Genomic DNA, 20724 nt, shown 5'->3' with positions numbered 1-20724 from the left:
TGTGTTGGTAACGAGATGTCTGCTCTGCTTCTGTTTCAGCTCTAGTTGTCAGCACCACTTCAGCGGGATTCGCATTGGCCCCGGGGCCCTTCGACTTGTCCTGTTTTCTGCTCACTTCTGTGGGAACAGGCCTGGCATCCTGTGCTGCCAACTCCATCAATCAGGTGGGTTTATCGCCTTCCAGGTAGATCATGATACTGTGACTCATTCCCAGCTTGTGGTATTATCACGTTTTTAAAAAAACTTCCAAGGTCACATATGCATGAAGAGTTACTATGAACTTATAACAATGTACCCAAGGTGTCTTTTCTTTTGAGGTGAATGGTTTTCAGTTATGTTCTGGTGAGAAAATAATAGCATATCTGCTTCAAGTAACCAGCATGCCTTGTGTTAGAAAGTACTTTAAAGCTGTCAAACTTTTCCATTCTTGTCCATTTCCGGTACATTTCCCTGAGCTCATCATTGTGTGCTCCTCTTTCTTTCCTTTGATTTTGCATTTTAAGTCACTAGTATACAAAAAAGAATGCATATCCAACTTTTAAAAAACATTAGTAACTCAGTATTTAGTAAACCTGGTGTCTGTCATCAGATTATGTCAAAATTAGCATTTTATTAATTAGCTAATTGTATTTAACATGTTATTTATTAGCATATTATTTTCAATTAGCATGTTATTTCATTAGCATCTTATGTTTAAATCTCCCCCCCCCCCCCCCCCCCCCCCCCCCCCATTATTTTAAACATCAAAATAATTCTCTAAAAGATTTTTTTCTCCTGTCATTGTGGTGTGCCCCAACGTTGTGGCTTTTTCATAAGATAACTATGTGAAGGAGCTTGGCTAAAACTTAGGGAAAGCTGCTTGCTTTCATCACAAGAACACCCAAGAGGAACTGGCACAGCTTTAAAACAGGAACTCAAGTCAGCAGCAGGAAAACAGCTTGGCTGAGTGGATATATAAGTTGGTAGTCCATAAAATATGGGAATTTTAGTGTTATAATGACTACATTCATTGTGTTTTTATAAAGTCTTATCAGTTACTTGGAGAAGTGTGAATCTATTTCAAGTAAGATTTATTTTTTTTGTTATTATTTTTAAAGTCAAAACAGTCTTATATTGAGTTCAAATAGCCCTCCCACTACACAGCAGTATTGTCGACGCCTGTGGCCTGTGATGCCACCTCTTCCAAGTCGCTCCTTCCTTATGCTACCCTCCCATATTTCTTGGCTAAGAGAATAATAATGGTTTCACAATAAACATGTTTTTAATGAAAATTTGAGTGAAAAGCAATATAAGCTAAATGGATTTATATGGCTATTTTGGGTCTTTTACGAAAAAACTTTAAATTTTTACCTTTGTTTAGTTATAAATCTAGGCCATAAGATTCAGCCAGGAACTTAGTCTAGTTCCCAGGCTTGTGTGTAAAATTGAAGAGCTGTATTTACCCTTGAGCTACTAACTGCTGTCTCCTGTTTGAATTACATAGATTTAAATGAAAGGTTTAAAATAAAAGGTTTAAAATGAATTCAGGAAAGAAAAAAAACCAGTAATAACAATAAACTAATAAACATCAAATGGTTAGCAGAAATGCCAGGATTTTATAAAAGACTAGAGGCCCAGTGCACAAATTCATGCACCAGTGGGGTCCCTCGGCCTGGCTTGAGGGATCAGGCCAAAACCTGCTCTCCAACATCCCCCGAGGTGTCCCGGATTGCAAGAGGGCACAGGCCAGGCTGAGGTACCCCACCAGTGCACGATCGGGGCCAGGGAGAGACACGGGAGGTTGGCCAGCCAGGGAGGAACCACAGGAGGACTCCAGGGCATGTCCGGCCCGTCTCGCTCAGTGCCGATCAGCCAGACCCCAGCAGCAAGCTAACATACCGGTCGAAGCGTCTGCTCCCTGGTGGTCAGTGCACGTCATAGTGAGCGGTTTTTGCGGCCTTAGCATTCATTATTATATTACACTTTGATTGGTTGAATGGACGACCGGACACTTAGCATTTTAGGCTTTTATTATATAGGATAATACAGAGCCACCTTGAGTTGAAGCTGCGACACCCCCAACCTGCCGCTGCCCTAAAAAAGGCAGTTCAAAGAATTTATCATGGAAAAAAAAATAAAAAACCTGTCAGTTATAGCAAGACAGTATCTGGAGGAAAGAAATGGAGTGATTTACATTTAATCAGTAATTTACAGAAACTGAATATAGACCTAGGTTTTAGAAACTTTAAGAAGACTATGAGTTTAGGTGGCACTTTATTTCAGAGTCTGTAGGAAGTTTATTCACAGTAGAAAGTGGGTGGGGTCTGTGGATTTTAAACGGTTCCTGAGGAAAGCCTCAGACTACATGATGGGATTCCTCCTGGTGCTGATTGTTTCCTGCCTCGGTGGGCTGTCCAGCCCTGCCCTGCTGCTCACCTAGCACCTCCCTGCTCTTCCTTTGGAGCACTTTCCCTTCCTTCCTCCACATGTCACTCCCCGCCCACAGCCCTCTCCATTGTCGGGCGTGTTGTCACCTTGATTGGTGCTTGTTGGGTACATGAATAATGGCTTCATCTTCTTGTATTCAACATACTGCTTTCTTCCACTTTTCTTGGGCTCTAATTTTAGTTGGAAGCTTCACAATTGTTTAAAATTTTTGCTGATTCCCATAACTGTACAATTCTGTTGTTATTATGTTATTGATCAGCTTCCCAAATTATGATATTCTGTAAATAACATGTTGGAAATGTTTTAGTTCTAGTGTTGGTAGGCATTCTTATAAAATCAAGTTAAAGGAAGGTGAGGACATTTTCATTAGTGCCTTTAATTAGTGTAATACTAGACAACAAGGGTTTAGCTGAGTTTTTGAATACCAGATAAAGACGTAGTCTTTGGGGAAATGGAAGCACTTACTACTTTTTTTAGGGAGCTGGTGTTCACTCAAGAATGCATATATGTGGTGGTAGGTGTAAGAGTTCTTCAGCTTCTAATAGAGATCCATGGGAGAAAAAATTCCCACTGGCCGTGTTTATAAAGGAATTCCAATCCAGTTCACATTTCTAAATACTTTTTTTTAGCTGTTATTAATTTAGTTCTGAGTGACTCTTCTTTGTACCCTACTTCTGTGATCTCTCTGTGAAAGTAGGAAAAATAAAGCCTTGGAAAACGATTCTTACATTTGTTTTAAGGAGAGAAAATGAGATTCAGCTTCTGATTTATGAAGTAGTGACTAGTGCATAAAGATATGTATATGAAACCACTAACATTAAACTGTAGAAAGGAATTACATGGTTTATAAAATATACATGTGCTTAATTTGACACTATAATGTGGCTTTAAAGCAGGTATGCCTTCAAAGGATGAAAGCCATTCATAAAATGTTTTTAATTTAGCCACTAAAAGATAAAATATTGTTGATGGCTTTGACTGATTGAATCTTGAGAAACAAATGACTAAAAGTGAAAAGCTGAATAAATTCAAGTAGAATGAATGAAGAAATTTAAAAAGATAAAAATTATCATAATTACTTTGAATATTTGACATCATAGATGCTATAATAAACTGTATTGAGGATTATTTACTTATGTTACATATATGAATTTTTTAAAGAGGTTAAGAGTATATGTCAATAAATACATTTCTACAGGATACATTTTAATTGTGACATACTATTCCATTTCATGGATGCGCCAGTTCTCAATCAGTTCTCTATTATTGCAAATTTTCGCTTCTAAGGTAACACAAAGTACCGGAAGTGAAACTGCTGAGAGGAAGGCTACCAGCCAAAGCGTATATGAAACTGGTTTAACTTTGAAATATATGATCTTAACAAAATAACTCATTTCTGACATTCATGCAGTGCTTCCGAGTTTACAAGGAATATTTACATAAATTATTATTTAAACCTGTGGTCCTGTGAAGTAGGTGGCATTTCCATTTCTATTTGTAAAAAAATTAGTTTAGCTGTTGAATTATTCTTTTTAAGGTAACATTTAAAAAATGTACTATGCAAATAATTTATTTATTGCAGAACAGTGAGAAAATGGAGATAAGCAAAAAGAACAAGTTTTGTTTTATTTTTCCATTATGCCAGACACTGTTGTGTGTTAGAGCTATAGCAGAAAGCCAGATTCCTGCCCTCATAGTGCTTACACGATCCCTTGTTAACACTTGAAACCTCTATGATCTTATTAACCAGTGCCACCCTAGTGCATTTATAGACTTCTTTAACACACAGGCACACATCTTCCGATATAATTTTTCTCATGGAAATGAATTATATACTATATGTAATTCGTGTATTTTTCCATAAATAGTATATCAGAAACATCCTGGTTAGTATTTGTTATAACATGATTTTAAGAGTTATATATAAATACACCGTGATTTGTTTAATCAATTTCTTCTTATTGGACATTTTAGAGATCTCCAGTCTTTTGTTCAACATAAACAATGCTGAACTGCAATTCCTGTAGCTAAGTTGTTGAACATGTCCTTAACTATGTCTTTCAATAGATTTCCAAAATCATGTGGTGTGTTAAAAGATGTGTAGTTTTCAAAATAAAAACTTAAAATTTAAAAAATATGTATATTTAAAATTGATTTTAGAGAGAGGATGGAAGAGAGAGAGAGAAACATCAGTGTGCAAGGGAAACATTGATCGGTTGCCTCCCTTATGCATCCAGACTGGGGATCGAACCCGCAACCTGGGTATGTGCCCTGACCAGGAATCGAACCTGCCACCTTCTGGTGTGCGGGACTATGCTCCCACCACTGAGCCACACCAGCTAAGGCAAAAAGATATGTATTTTAAGTACAGCTAAATTTCTTCTCAGAAGGCCTTTAGTTTGTTTCGTATCAACTTAAACTTCCATTTGACAGTGTGTGAGAGTGGTCGTCATCAACACCGCATGTTAGAAAGTCTATGCCAGGTTTCTAGGTAACATTAGATGTGCCCTTTTGAATTAAGTTGTATTGATTATTTAGGAAGTAGAGTTAGTTTTTGTTTGGGGGATTTTTTTAATGCTTTTTGGTCAATTTATGTTTACCGGTGAGTTTTATCCATTTTGCTATTAGGCACTCACTTTTGTCCATCAGGTCTTAGCTTAAGGTATGTAGATTGGTTTATTAACTATCATTAGGACTTACATATTTTCTGCAGTTTTGGGGGTGTTTTTTTGTTTGTTTGTTTTTCTTAATCCTCACCCACGGATATTTTTCCATGGATTTTTAGAGAGAGTGGAAGGGAGGAGGAGAGACACATCAATTGGTTGCCTCCTACACACTCCCTCGCTGGGACTGGGGACCAGGATTGAGCCTGCAAGCTAGGTAGACCCTTGACCCTGGGGCCCTTCCATCTGTGGGCCAGTGCTTTATCCACCAGGCCAAACACGCTGGGCATTTTCTGCAGTTTTTAGGGTTTTTTAAGTGCAGATGTTTCGAATGTTCAACCAGCCAGATCCTTTAATTTTTAATACAGGGTTTCTCAACCTCTAAACTCTTGACAGTTTGGGCTGGATAACCTTGTTGTGGGGATCTGTCCTGTGCTTTGTAGCAAGAAGTGTTAATAATAACAACAATTGCAGCTATCACTTATTTAGTACTTGCTATATGCCAAGTAATGTTCTAAGCATTTTACATACATTAGCTCATTTGTTTAAGTCTAGGTTCATGGGATTTCAAAAATGGCTCTTTTGAAAGATCAAATACATGATGAATGAATTTATAACCTAGACTTAGTTTTAAGAAGAACCATTGATGTTCTCAGAGACTTTATTTTGGAGAAAATTACAAGAAAGGCACAAAACATAAGTAGAATTTCGCATCAGAGAGGTAGGTTATAATTAGAAAGATAAAGCTGATAAGGTATGTTATTTTTAGGATCTAGTGTATCTTTGAATTAAGAATTTTTACGGAAGGAAATAAAATACAGGGTCAAGAAGAGACATGTTTCTTGTTTCATACTGACAATACTTGAGAGAATTTTCATGGCTGAAATAAGGTAAAAAGGAAGGGCTTTGGATAAAGAGCTCTGAATTATAGGGTGGGTTGGGCAAAATAAAATTCACAGCCTTTAAAACTCTGAAGGAGAAACAGATAAAGATTTTTTCGGTTTTCTCCTGAATATGAGGTTAATATCTAATGCATCTTTCTCCATTTTCCCTTTCTCTGATGTTTCTTTTGTTTTGACTCTGCAGTCTGCCTTGAGCAATAGGAATTGACTTTCATCTTTCATGTTGAACAAAAGTGGTTATTAAATGTGGTGTTGTATTCTAGGAGAATAGAACTGAAGTTAGCAAATGCCAGTGATGCCATTTATTGAACATCATTTGAGTAAGAAAAATCAATATGAGAAATATATTTTTCTTCTGAGTGTTGTGATTTGTTGGACTTTGATGTTTTAACTGGGGGACAACTTGCATTCCTCCAATGGCCTCTGAGGTCCGTAACTGTGGCCTTTTGATGATTCAGATTAGCTACTGCACTGGATCAGGTTGCATAGAGTCTCTGAATAGTATTCGGGAAAGACTCTCCAACTAAATATGTTCTTTGTAAAAGGAAAATCATGAGCATGACTGAACGTCAAAAGGAAAATGCATTTTAAATGCAGTCTCTTTTCCTGAATATATAACCCCAAACAGTTCCTAAATTACATTTGATTCACTCTCCGGAATGATCCATCTAAGCAGAGTGGGTTTGGCATAGATATTTATAACTAAAATAACTCTAGATGAAGTTTTGCCAGCAAATGCAGAGATGATAATTTGAACATATTTTTGTAGATAGTATTTTATAAATTACATACCATATTAACTGGTTATTATTTTATTTGCTTCTTACAGTAATTTGGTGGGTGGGGTGGTATTATTCCAGTGTTTGTGGAAGAGTGAGATGAAGCTTAGTGATGTCACTGATGACATATCTGAAAATGGTCAAATTGGGAGCAGAACTTGTAGACCATGGGCTCCTCGTTTACCGCTTTTTTTCTCTCAGCCGAAATGTCCTGGTCCAGGCACCACCCTGGAATAAGGCTATTTCCATTAGTGACTTTCTTCCACCAAATTACCTGCTGGCATTCTTGCTGCTAAGTACTGGAGGTGGAAGTACCATAGTGTATGTTTCTGTAATGAGATTGGGAGGACTTAAAGCACTTATACTCTCTACATGCTAAGTGCTTAGTGAATGTTAGCTATTATTGTTGTTATTAACATAAAAGTTTGGTCTGTTTTTGCCACACATCCCCCATGCTTTCAGAATCTTATTTTCTTCCAATTACCTCCAGTTAGAGTCTAGCAGAAGCCAACCTGAGTTTCTTGCCAGATTATCTTTTTTTGTCAATCTTCAGTGTGTTTGGCCTTTCCCAGTAGTTTGTTCTTCTGAATCCCATTAGCCGCTTGTTCTCTGCTCTAACCCCAGACCCCCTCGCTGTTTTCTAGGCGAGGTGAGTTTGTTCTTCTGAATCCCATTAGCCGCTTGTTCTCTGTTCTAACCTCAGACCCCCCTCGCTGTTTTCTAGGCGAGGTGACTCTAGGCCAGGGGTGGGCAAACTTTTTGACTCGAGGGCCACAATGGGTTCTTAAACTGGACCGGAGGGCCGGAACAAAAGCATGGATGGACTGTTTGTGTGAACTAATATAAATTCAAAGTAAACATCATTACATAAAAGGGTACGGTCTTTTTTTTTTTTTTTTAGTTTTTTTCATTTCAAACGGGCCGGATCCAGTTTGCCCACGGCTGCTCTAGGCTGACTGATGGCACTGCTGTGGGAACTGACTCTGTGGCTGATCCCTGAGGACTGTGTGCTTCCTTATCTCATATTCCCCCTTTGTGCCCCAGTGACAAACTGCTTTTAAGGTTCAATACATTAAAAATTCCTATCCCTTAATATTTATGCTTTAAAATCAGGATAATTTGAGCATTTTGATTTCCATACTGAGTTCCCAGACACTGGGTAGGAGCCAGAATTGGGGTGGAGGGTTAGGGGTGGTGAGACAGTGGGGCAGTTTGTTATACCTACACTCCTTTAACCCAGATCAGCTTCTGATCATTCTTTGTCTGTTGCTATTTTTACCCAGTAATGGAGCTTCAAACTTCTTTAGGCAAGCTATTTGTCCTTAAAATCTATGTGTAAATGATTAAGCAAATTCTAAAACTCACATTTTCATGACCACCTAGTCCTTTGCGAAGGTTTAGAAAGTATTGTTTGGCAGAAAGGGAAGTGACTTACCTATGTGATTAATCTTAAGGAAAACTTCACTCTGGCATTTCCCTCAGATCCTATGCCAGATGTCTCCTGGAAGCAGCGATCACAGGGAACAAAGAAACTAAGGATTTGAATGATGGCATGGAGAGATAGCGGGCAACAAAAGAGAAATTTTGTAGTTAATAAGATTTATGTAATGTAACCTAGAGTATCCTTATGCCTTAAAATATACTTTGTAACCTTAAAATACTAATAGGCAGTTTTAACTTTTATTCCAACTGAGGTTTCTTTAGTCCTGGAAAATATTTACCTGCTAGCTTATAAGAAAAGAAAAATATCACTGAAATAAAAGTCTGATGTAATATCCTAATGTTTTCGTTAATATATGTTAGTAAAAGTATGGCTATTCTGGTATTGCTTCTAGCGTAAGCATGGTTGATCTAGAACGTACCATTGCTTATATTGCTGCCGTTAGGTGTACTGAACAAGGATTACACAGTGCTGTGGATCATTGCCTTAAACAGCTGCCTGAAACTATGTGGATAAAGACCCCGCCCTCAAAGTCCCTGATGTTATTTCCTAATATGAAATAACGTGAATTAAATGTAACATCTGGCTTTAAGAATATAAAGAGATCTTTAGACCAGATTCCCAATACATACAGAAGTATTCAGGGGCTTGTGAATTAGGGTATTGGTAAAGGACACTGTTTTCTGAGCCTGGATTCCCTCCATGATTTTCACTTAGGTTGAGTGAGTGACTGACCGAACAGCAAAATAGGCTTGTTTAAATACGCATGCGGTTAACCTTGAACAGAGATGTGGACAGTCCCCTCATTAAAAAATCTAACGTGTTTTCCCATAAAAAGAAAACTAGTTTGTACATTTTTCAACAGATACTCAGTCATTCTGAGTACTTCTGGCTTGCCTATATAAAAAATGACCCTTTTCATGGGTACTAGGTGAACATTCTGGCTCTAAGACTCTGCTTCAATGCCTGTGAAGGACAGGAAAATGTGTCTGAACTAGGTCTCTCTTGCTCAGAATTTTGTTTATTCTGCTTAATTCAGGTTAAAATTATTGAGGAGGGGGAGGCTGTTGAAATCCTCTTGATTTTCACGTGCCCTTTGGAGAGTGATCCTGAGTTCCCAGGACCGGAAAGCAAGATGTTCATAAGTATAGAAGGTGCTGATACTACACGGGCCATTTCTTGAAAGTTACTTTCAGAAAGGATCCTTACACATTTATTGATTACTTTTTTTAGTGATGTAATGATTGGTCCCTACTCTGAAGTAGCTCAAGGTATGATAGAGAAAGACAGATGTATAAAGTACAATAAAACAATAAAATACGTTGGTATTGGTGTGGAATGTAGGCAGTTCCTTAGGTGTAAGCAGTGCAAGATGTGGGGAGCAATCATTTCTACCTTTGGAGGTCTGGGGCACTTCTAAGAGAAGTGACCGGGGTATCAGGTAGTTACGTGGGTATCTACCAGGTAGATGCATGTGAGAGGGGAACTTTCCAGATAGAGAACATCATGAGTAATGACACAGAAATGTGAACTCTTGTACACAGGAGATCACTCAGAGCCTGCAAACACTGCAGCGCAGCAGAAACATCACAAGGCGGGGAGGGCACTGTGAGGTCTGGCTGAGGCAGTGAGCAGGGGAGGTCAGCAGGGGCCCCACATGCCTGCTAAAGCAATGAGACCTACCTTGTAGGTGTCGGGCAACCACTGATTGTTGCTAACCACAAGTGATGGCTTTCTATTACTCTAATGATAGAGAAGAGAATCCTAACTTTGACCCTATAGTTTCTGTATGGTCTGTTTCTTCTCCAGCCTCCTCTCCCTCCACTGTCCTCATCTGAGATCACAGGGCTGCCTAGATCCAAGCATCTGTTATGTGCTGGAAAGTGATTATAGACACATAGCCTCAGAAATAGCATTTTTAAAAAGCTATTCTCTGTTTACAAGGCACTCATCTTAGTTACCCTCAGTGACGTTTTCCATTTCAGAGGCCAATGCTCTTGGGCCCCTTCCTTTCATGTTCTACTTGCTGTTTTAGGGCTGGTGGTGATTCTGAGTTGGTGCATGCGTGTGTTGGCCAGGGGAGCAGCTATTGTCATTGGCCTAGAAAAACGCAGGCCGTGTTGCTAGAACCTCCAAGTTTTCAGTATAAGCTAGATACATGGATTTTGAGATGAAATTTCCTGAATGTTAAATGGAAAATGTTGGCTCCTTTTTTTTTTTTTTAATTCTGTGCATACCAAACAAAACCTGTCAGTAGGTTAAATTTGCCTTGCGCTCCCCCCCAACTTCACCACCACCACCACTTACCACCACCACCTCAGTTCTGGCCTTTGAAATAAAGCAAATATTTTAATGTCGCATCATTTACCAAAATTTTAAAAAATATATTTCTGAAGAAAAGAAAATGCTTTCTATGAAAACAGAATTCTTTACAACTAAAACGAGGGGTATAGTTTTCTGTACTTATTTTCATCATGCTGAGAAAAGTGAGCACAAAAGCTCTCAGCCACTTCCATAGACTCAAGCCATGGTGCTGAATCTTTGCTCTTAGGCGAAGCTGCTGGCTTGCGGGCATGGGTATCTTCTTGAGCTATATTATAGAGAGCTCATTATTTAAAATTTAAAAGGGGGGATGGTACTGTTCTAGCATCCAAAAGGTAAAGTCAAGAAAGGTCAAATGTAAATTGCTTCAAGAAACACCTGGATATTTCAAATGTGTTCACAATTATTTCTCTACTGAGGCGTTATGTTTCAGAAAGTGTCATTAATTGTAATAGAGTAACACACAGCTCTTTGTGAAATTTAAGTCCATTGAATATCAGCCCCTTCAAAGACAATAAAACTTCCAGCCTGCATTTACCTATTCCCCGGTGAGGAGTTACTACAATGCACATTATATCATTCTATGTGAAATTCTTTGGCTTAATCGTCCCTCATTTATTTGCAGTTGTCTGAGGTCACTTTCCCATTTTGCAGTTGTCAAATTCAAAGACTAGCTCCTAAAGTTTATTTGCATTTCGTGCCATTCCATAATAGTACATTTTTTGGCTTAGTTTTCAATAGTTGTTCATATTTCTTAATCATCCCTTCTCTCATTAGTCCATTTCTTTTTCACAAATGCCCACACAGATATTAAATAATACTGTAAATTTCTGTTATTTTGTAAGCATAGTTTTAAAAAATTTACATGATTTTAAAAAATCATTTGAATTAGACAGCCAATTCATCCCATTGTTTAAATTTAGTTTTTATTGTCATGCTTATTTTCATCCTTAATTTTATTATTTCTATCGAGTTGAAATCTAAATAGTGATTGAACATTGAGTTCTCATTTGCTTTTTAAATGTCTGTATAGGATGGTGTGATAGTAAAGAATCCATTTATTTTTAATAATTCATTGATCAAAGAAATATTTCTGGATATGTCATTGGTGTTTTACTTCCAAGTATCTCAGGCTGCCAGCAGGTGACTTTAACATTACAGTCTGATTTTAAAAAGTATTAAAAGATAAACTGAGGCATCTTAACATTTTTAAGAGTTTATTTGAGCAAAAAATGATTCAAGTTGGGCAGCACCAAACTGGAAGTGGAGAGGAGAAGCGCTGGGAAAGGCTTTCAGAGAAGATGCCATCTCAGAGCTGGGAACGTATTTGATTGGCTGAAGCTTAAGCAGTGCTTTATTTGGGAAAACCTCGGTGGCTGTTTGTGGTTGACTGTCCTCAGGTTTGATTTCTTAACCAAGGCACTATAGGCTTAGGTGTTAAAAGGTTTGTTTATGGAGGCTGCCAAGGCATTGAAGCCAGCCAGCTCAGTCTCATTTAACAGCAAGTCCACTCTTAGGTGGTTGATGAATACTTTAGAGCAGCCGTTGCCAACCCTTCGGACCTCACGGACCACCAGTGGTCCACGGACCACCGGTTGGCGGCCGCTACTCCAAAGGTGTCCTTAAACCAGCGGTCGCCAACCTTTCGGACCTCACGGACCACCAGTGGTTCGCAGACCAACGGTTGGCGACCGGTGCTTTAGAGCTAAGTCATTTGGCGAAAGAACTACAGTCATACTCATATATAATTGTTAGTTATGAGAGGACACCTAAAATGGATATTCTTAAGCGTGGTCATTAGAAGTTAGTATATGGTAGCACAAAAATAGTCTCAGGCTCATTGTAGTTAGTTAATCTTTCCCACTAAGGTCACTTTAATCAGTATTTGTTTTGTACTTGTTTTCCTCAAAACGTGTATGTTAGGGTTTAATTTAACCTTGTCCGGATTTTGACACATTCTACATTGTTCTCATAACTCCTTGTGTATTTATTTCTGAGTTGCCCCTTTCTTACATTGAACTTCAATTTTGTTTTTACATGCCTGAATGTTCCACTCGTCTGGGGGCGCCCTTCTTGGTTGCAGAGGTGTATTATATATCTGCATCCCTGGTACTTGGCAAATAGGGCTGATAGGCAGTCAGTGGATGACTATTGAATAAATGAGAAAATGAGTAAGCAAATGAGAACATTTAAGTTCATGCTTAAAAGAGCCTGAATAAACAGCGCTACATTGTTCCTTCGTTACTCTAACTTGATCAAAGCTATTATTTAAAATGAAATTACATTTTATAGGGTAGAGAGGAATATAATTTTGTGTATAAATTTTCTTGGAAAGTTATTAATTATTTTTGAAAGGATTAACATTGAGATTGTAATAAATCAAGTTGAATTAAAATTGGGTAATACTAAGGTAGCAGGTAAAATCAAGCTAAAGTTAATGAAAATATAAAAGTTATTTATAAAAGCGAACTAAGATTTTTATTCAGTACTAAATGAAATTATGTATTAATTTTATCTTCTCTGTTATTTGAAGGCTTTTAAAAATTATTCTTCATTAATTGGTATTCCAAAGCGACTTGGAGGTATTGTTATGAGTTATGTGTTCTCTGTGCTTATAACCAAATAGCTATTAGTGAAAATGTATTCTAACGATACATTTCCTCATCAGAAGCTTCATTACCAGAGGGGAGAAATAGGAGGTACAGAAACCTAGCTCTCCACATATCTTGCTGCCTCCTCCACAGCTCCACTTGGATTTCTGCAAGATACCAGAAATGTGTCTAAAACTCAACTTTCTGATCTTTTCCCTCAATCCTGCTCTGACTGCCCTTCGTACATGCTGTCATTCAATTTGATATGATAGTTACTCAGGCCAGAGACTTTGAAGCCGTTTATGTCCCTGGTTTTCTCTCAAACTCCACATTCAGGTCATCGGAAATTAAGCGTGTGCAGGAGTGCATGTGCACACACACACATACTCACACACACACACACACACACACACAGGCTGTGAAGAATGCCTGGAGGATGGTTGTTTCTTTTCTAAACTATGTGATAACATCCTAACTGATGTTGCTGCTTCCACCTTGCCCTTCCTCAGGCTGTTCTGAACACAGCGCCCAGAGTGACCTGAAACATGAGTGAGATATTCCCTCCCCTGCTTAAATCCTCCAGAGGTTCCCAGAGCCCTGTGACATCACGCCCCACTCCCACGTTCTGCTTCTTTACACTGTCAAACGCATTCTTCTATTCTTATTTATCCTCGGTCTTGAGAAAAGAAAAATGTTTTTAAGTGTATAATGCATTGATTATAAGGATTTATTAGTCATTCCATTTTCTTCTTTGTTAGTTGCCACAATTCTGTCATGTCTCTTATCCATTTTAGCATGAAAATATTTTCCTTTTAAGTGACATCTAAGAGCTTTATTATATACTAGGGGCCCAGTGCACAAATTGGTGCACCTTGAAAGGAACTATGGGCCTCAAGAGGCTGCGGTAGGCACAGGGTCGGGTCTTGGCCCATTTTCCGCGCCCCCGCCCGGCCCCTCCCAGCAGTGGGTGATAGCGGTGGCTGCTGCCCTGATAGCCTCTCAGGAGCAGGGGGAGGTGGAGAAAACCTCAGGGGCGATCCGGGCCAGAAGCCGCCGCTCGCATCTACTGATGGCGCCAAGTGATTGGGACCAGTGCTGGGCACCAGCAGGGGTTGTGAGCAGTGGTTCCAGCGCCGGCTGTGGGTGTGAGCGGGGCTGGCGCTGGCAGCAGGTGTGAGCACCGGGTGGGACCGTGGTGGGTAGGAGCAAAGAATTTTCAGTAACCACCAGAGGCAGAGGCGTGCCCCAATGACAGTGACTGGTGCCCCGCCTTGGTCTGTCACCCCTGCTCACCTGCTCCACCATCCCACTGCAGCCGATGCCCGCCATGTTCCACGCACGCCCCCTGGTGGTCAGTGCACATCATAGCGACCAGTTCAGTTGTTCTGCCGTTCAGTCTATTTGCATATTAGCCTTTTATTATATAGGAAGGATAAGCTATATAATAATTTGTTGCAAATATTTTTTTCCAGCCTGTCCTTGATGTGGCCCTTTATTTATGTTTATGTTGAATTGGACTATATGGAGGTCTTACATTATCAAATATCAAATCTGTCATTTTATAATAAATAGCTTTTTCCTTGAGAAGGATAATTGCAAAGGCCTTATTTTACTACTAGAAGGCCCGGTGCACAAATTTGTGCACCAGTGGGGTCCCTTGGCTTGGCCTGTGGGATCGGGCCGAAACCGGCTCCCCAACATCCCCTGAGGGGTCCCGGATTGTGAGAGGGCGCAGGCCAGGCTGAGGTACCCCACTGGTGCACAATTGGGGCTGGGGAAGGACACGGGAGGTTGGCCAGCCGGGGAGGGACCGCGGGAGGGCTCCATGGCGTGTCCGGCCCATCTCATTCAGTCCTGATCAGCTGGACCCCAGCAGCAAGCTAATCTACCAGTCGGAGCGTCTGTCCCCTGGTGGTTAGTGCACGTCATAGCAACTGGTCAACCGTCTGCCCCCTGGTGGTCAGTGCACATCATAGTGAGCAGTTGAGCGACCTTAGCATATCATTAGCATATTACACTTTGAGTGGTTGAACAGATGACCGCACACTTAGCATATTAGGCTTTTATTATATAGGATGTGGATTTTCTTTTTTAATAGATTGTGGGGTGGTTTTTAGGCTTAATTTGGTCCCAGATTGTTAGCTTGCTCTCCCAGGATTATTTTGAAATGCCACTCTTATAATCACTACATTCTGTTATACTTTAGATTTATTTCTGTATTTATTCTGTTTCCAGAACCACACCCTTTTAAGTAGTATATCTCCATTATATAATTTAATGTCTGAGAAGGCAAGTCTTCCCTCAGTGCACTTCTTTTTCGTGAGGTTTTAGGTTTTAGATGAAGATGAGAATCATTATTTTGAAGTTATTTAAAACAACCCTTTGAGATTTTAATTAGAACTACATTGTGCATGTACATTTATTTGGGCAAAGTAGACATCTTTGCACTATTTAGTCTTCTTATCTAAAAGTAATTATTAGACTCTGAGACCACTGATGAGCACATGAGAGCAGGGGGTGTCAGTAGAACACTAGACAGCATTGCACTTCCCAGTCAGCCTAAGCAGGGAGCCCAATCAGAAATGTTACAGTGTGCGGCAGAAAAGCACAGGTGGGAATTGAAGCAGTAGGCTTTCCCCGATTGCTCACACTTTATATTCTTAGTAAATGTCATTTCTAAAATGTAGGTTTTGTACTTTATATAAGTGTTCATTTCTAGGTTTTATTAGTCAGCTCTTAGATTTTTAGTTTCTTTAAAATAGTTCAATTTCTTGCCTATTTTTCTTTTTATATGTGCCTGTACTCAGGCATTTTTTTTCCATTCACATAGTTGTCATATCTTCCTTCACTTATTTTATTATGGTTGCCAAAATTTACTTTTATTTTTCCCTGGTTAGATTTTTTTCTAACATATGTTCTACTGCCTGTAGGTACACTTTTGCACTTTTTATGTTGGGAGGTTTGGCAGCCCCACTGTTGTAATTTCCCCCTGTTTATTCACCAATGAGCTAAGAGAGGTATGTTCAGTCAGAGGATTTGCCCTTATGCAGGGTGTGTAGTGTTTACTTGAAACTGCAGGGCTTGACATTATAGGCCTCTTCCCTGTGATTTGCTGTCATGGGTGCATGTCTCCCTCACCTACCTCATGCTAATGGAGTGTTCATCTGCGCTGAGCTGATATTTCCTGGTCCCGCTTCCTATGTTTTGTGGAAGTTTGTAATGATACCTTTATTGAAGCAGTTGGTTTATGTGTTCAACTCATGTTCAACTATTGTATCTTCAACTAAATGTGTATTATATATACTAGTCACTAGGCACCGGAGACAAGAAACAGACATCTTTGCTCTCACTGGACCTAATGCCTAATGGCAGGAGAGGAGGCAGACATAATCACACATTTTATTTGGAAAGTATTGCTTTAGTCGGTGCTACAAATGAGAGGTACCTGGTATTATTTGTGTTTGTAAAGCGATGGAAGTGGCACTTGAGCTGAGATTGTAAAGTGAGTGGGAGTTCACTAAGCAAATAGGGGAGGTGAGTGAACATTCTAGACCAGCGGTTCTCAACGTGTGGGTCGCGACCCCTTTGGGGGTCGAACGACCCTTTCACAGGGGTCACCTAAGACCATCGGAAAACACATATATAATTACATATTGTTTTTGTGATTAATCACTATGCTTTAATTATGTTCAATTTGTAACAATGAAAATACATCCTGCATATCAGATATTTACATTACGATTCATAACAGTAGCAAAATTACAGTTATGAATTAGCAACGAAAATAATTTTATGGTTGGGGGTCACCACAACATGAGGAACTGTATTAAAAGGTCATGGCATTAGGAAGGTTGAGAACCACTGTTCTAGACAGAGTAAGTAGTACTAGTATGTGCCCAAGCCCATAGCTGGAGGAACATGGTTTAGAAAATCTGAGAGCACTGGCACTGGACAGAGCAGCAAAGAGGAGTGTGGAGTGAGATGAGGCTGCGTAGGAGGGCAGTGAGCAGACCATGTATATGTTCCTAAAGGTTATGTTCCGTCTTTTCTTAAAGAGCATTTGGAAGCAATGGTCATGCTTTAGCAGAGAGGGATAGCTGGGTCAGGTTTGTTATTTGAGCCAAATGGATCCAGAGAACAATCAAGAGGTTTTGCCATACGCTCAGCAAAAGGTGAAGCTGGCTTACGCCAGGGTGATGCTCAAGGAGACAATTGTGAGAGATATTTAAGAGATAAAGTTAACACTTCTTAGGACTGATTGGAGGAAAGAGGAAGAGAAGTTGTCAAGAATAGCTCCCAGAATGTGACTTGTAAAATGAGGCAGATGGTGATAATCATTAACTTCCCAAGGAAGACCAGGTTTGGTGGAAGGATCATGAGTTCAGTTTTGGACTTAACTGAGTTTGAGGTGTCTTTAGTGTAGCAAAGAGAAAATGCCAGGTAGACAGATGAGTATATGGGTCTGGAGGTCAGAATACAGGGATGTGATGCAGGTGAAAATTTGAGTCATCTTCATACAGTTGGTAATTGGAGTTGTGGATACAAATGAGATTAAATGGCCAAGGACCAGCCTTGAGGAGCTACACTATTTAATGGCATGAGGAGAACAGTGACTGTTCAGTGGACACTAAGAAGAAGAAAAGAAAACCACGGTATCAAGGAAGCAGGAGGGCATAGTTAAGAAGCAAGGAGTGGCCAGTCATGTGGAAAGCTGCCAAGAACTTATGTGAGCTGAAGACTAAGAAAGTCTATTGGTGATAATGATGGGGAGATCCCTGCTGACCTTAGTAAGGCTGTTTTGGTGGTCTGTTGGGAGGCGAAGCCACAAACCCAAGGTGAGGCAGAATTCCAGAGGTGTCATTCACATGGAATAAAAATGAATGGTACTTCCAGGAGTTGTGCAGCACAGTGGCCTTGGGAAGCCAGAGTGGAAAGAGGAATAGAAGAAGATGATGAAATGGAGGCAGTGAGTACAGGAAACTTCACATGAAAATGGTGAGTGGAAAGTGCACCGGAGTATAATGTCCTTAGGCTTGTCCAAGCTTGGCCTCTCCAGCTGATGGCTTTGTACCTTTGAAGCTTAGATCCTTACAAATACAGGAACTATGACGTGGAGGATCTGTATCTTTGTAACACTGTGTCTTCCCATTCAGGCATTAGTTTTCCTTCTCCATTGTCTGTCTCCCATACCATCAATTTCCTTTCTTGACATTTTCATCTTTGTTCTTTCCTCCTGTAATCTGGGTGAATGTATCATGCTCATTCTGCCTGTAACTGCCTTAATTTTCATCAGGGTGGATTTTGTTCTTTTTTATTTCTAGTGCTGATTTTAATTCTATAATTAATATTAAATTTATTTATGTATGTTTCCAACTCATATCTTGTCGGCCTCAGCCAGCTGTATTTCATCTCACCTTTGATTTCAAGCTTTATTATCTGAATTTTACTGTAAATAAGAAGTAAATGTCCATTTTTAAAATTATGTATTTATCCCCAGGCACTTTTTAAGAACAATGGCAAGCAAAAAAGAATAATTGAAAAAGTTAGAAGTAAGGTTAATGCTTAGAGATGTATGTCTATTATCCTGCTGCTATAGTAGCTACAACTTAGCCACTTAAGCAACCTGGTAATCAAAGAGAACAGGAAAATAATCGTAAGTGCCAACAGTTGTAGTGCCCTGATAGACAGGCTACAAGGCATGATAGTTAAGAGCATGGATTTGAATCCTGGCTGATAATAGTTGTGGGACATGAGGCAAAATCCTTAACCTTTATATGTTTTGATTTCTTCATCTGTAAAATGAAGAACAACAACAATAGTATCTACCTGTACCATGTAGTGACTTTGGAGACAGAGAAACTAAACATTATTTCTGCTTTCACAGCCTAGTGGGAAGTATAAGATATAAACATAGATAACTGCAGTTGAGGGTAGAAAATGAATAAGAAATAAAGTGGTATAGGATGTGATAGAGCAGTAATGGCGAACCTTTTGAGCTCGGCGTGTCAGCATTTTGAAAAACCCTAACTTAACTCTGGTGCCGTGTCACATATAGAAATTTTTTGATATTTGCAACCATAGTAAAACAAAGACTTATATTTTTGATATTTATTTTATATATTTAAATGCCATTTAACAAAGAAAAATCAACCAAAAGAAATGAGTTCGCATGTCATCTCTGACACGTGTGTCATAGGTTCGCCATCACTGTGATAGAGGAAAGATTATCGCTGGTAAGGCGGGGAGCTGGGCATGGACGGAGTCTAGAAGGAGCACATTTTAGCTTGGTAGAGTGTGCATGATTTGAAGATGAGAAGATGGTTCTAGTCAGAAGAAATAACCTGAGCCAAAACAGGGAGCTGGAAAGCGTGTGTGTGTGTGTGTGTGTGTGTGTGTGTGTGGTGTATAGTGTGTGGAGGGGCTGGAATGTCAGATTACAGAAAGGAAGTAGTTGGCCTTAAAACTAAGGCCATATTGTTTAGTGTCAAAATTGCAAGGCAAAAGAATTTAGATTTCATTCAATGGGAAATTAAGAGCCATTGGCATGGAAAAAGCCTACAGGCATGTTGACCAGTTAGGATATTATTACCACAGCCCCAGCAACTATGGGAAATGTGAATTCAGAAATGATGGTAATAATACAGAACAGAAAATGGATCTGAGGAAGGAAAAGGTGCTTTTTTTCTGAGAATTATTTACTTTGAGTTATGACTTTATAGTGTGCAGATGCACACATGGCCTGGTGGCGGACACTGCTTTGTGATTCAAGTCCTCTTCCTCATAGAAGCTGAAGAACATTCACATGCTTTGGCCATCACTGTCCACCAAGGGAGGTGAAGTCTCTGTCCCCCAAGTGAAGTGACATCTTCTTCCGCCAAGTGAAGTGAAGTCACTGTCCAAGTGAAGTGAAATTTCTGCCCACCAAGTGAAGTGAAGTCACTGTCCACCAAGTGAAGTTTCTATCCACCAAGTAAAGTGAAATCTCTGTCCGCCAAGTGAAGTGAAATTTCTGTCCGCCAAGTGAAGTGAAATCTCTGTCCGCCAAGTGAAGTGAAATTTCTGTCCGCCAAGTGAAGTGAAGTTTCTATCTTCCAAGTGAAGTCACTGTCCACCAGTCAAACATGTTGGTGTTCAACTGTGCTCTTTCCAGCCTACTTCTTATAGTTTATCATAGTTTCTTTGGTTAAATTAAACAAATAGTGAAAATCAAGAGAAGTTTAATACAATTGTAAATAAGACTATGATGAGAGAAAAAAAAATTTTTCTTTATTTTTATCTGCAAATAAATCATTGGCAGTGCTTTTTCATGAAATTGGGAAAAAACTTTTAAGAAATGCCAGCCTTTTTATTTAAATCTTTAGTTCTTGCTTATTTCTTTAGTTAATTCCCTAACTTTTGCTACATGGAAAATTTCAAGAATGTTAAAATTTGGTTGTATTATAAGTGAAACAGACTTGTCTGGCTAAAAATCATCCTATATAATAATAGAGAAACATGGTAATTAACCATAACTTCGATACCCTTCCCATTGGCTAATCAGCGAGATATGCAAATTAACTGCCAACCAAGATGGCGGCCGGCAGCCAGGCAGCTTGAAGC

The 20724-nt window shown here is 39.4% G+C and overlaps 1 protein-coding gene across 1 annotated transcript in view; it reads left to right on the top strand.

Annotated features, from left to right (window-relative positions):
* Positions 1-20724, top strand: part of LOC102261324 (protoheme IX farnesyltransferase, mitochondrial) — a 118925-nt gene that overhangs the window by 31935 nt on the left and 66266 nt on the right. The window contains exon 4 of the mRNA XM_005857342.2: positions 40-164. Within this exon, the coding sequence (XP_005857404.1) occupies positions 40-164 (125 nt within the window). The remainder of the gene's footprint in view (positions 1-39; positions 165-20724) is intronic.

This window comes from Myotis brandtii, unplaced genomic scaffold (genome assembly GCF_000412655.1).
Source record: "Myotis brandtii unplaced genomic scaffold, ASM41265v1 scaffold1103, whole genome shotgun sequence".
Lineage (NCBI taxonomy): Eukaryota > Metazoa > Chordata > Mammalia > Chiroptera > Vespertilionidae > Myotis > Myotis brandtii.
This window is presented reverse-complemented; position numbering and strand designations above follow the sequence as displayed.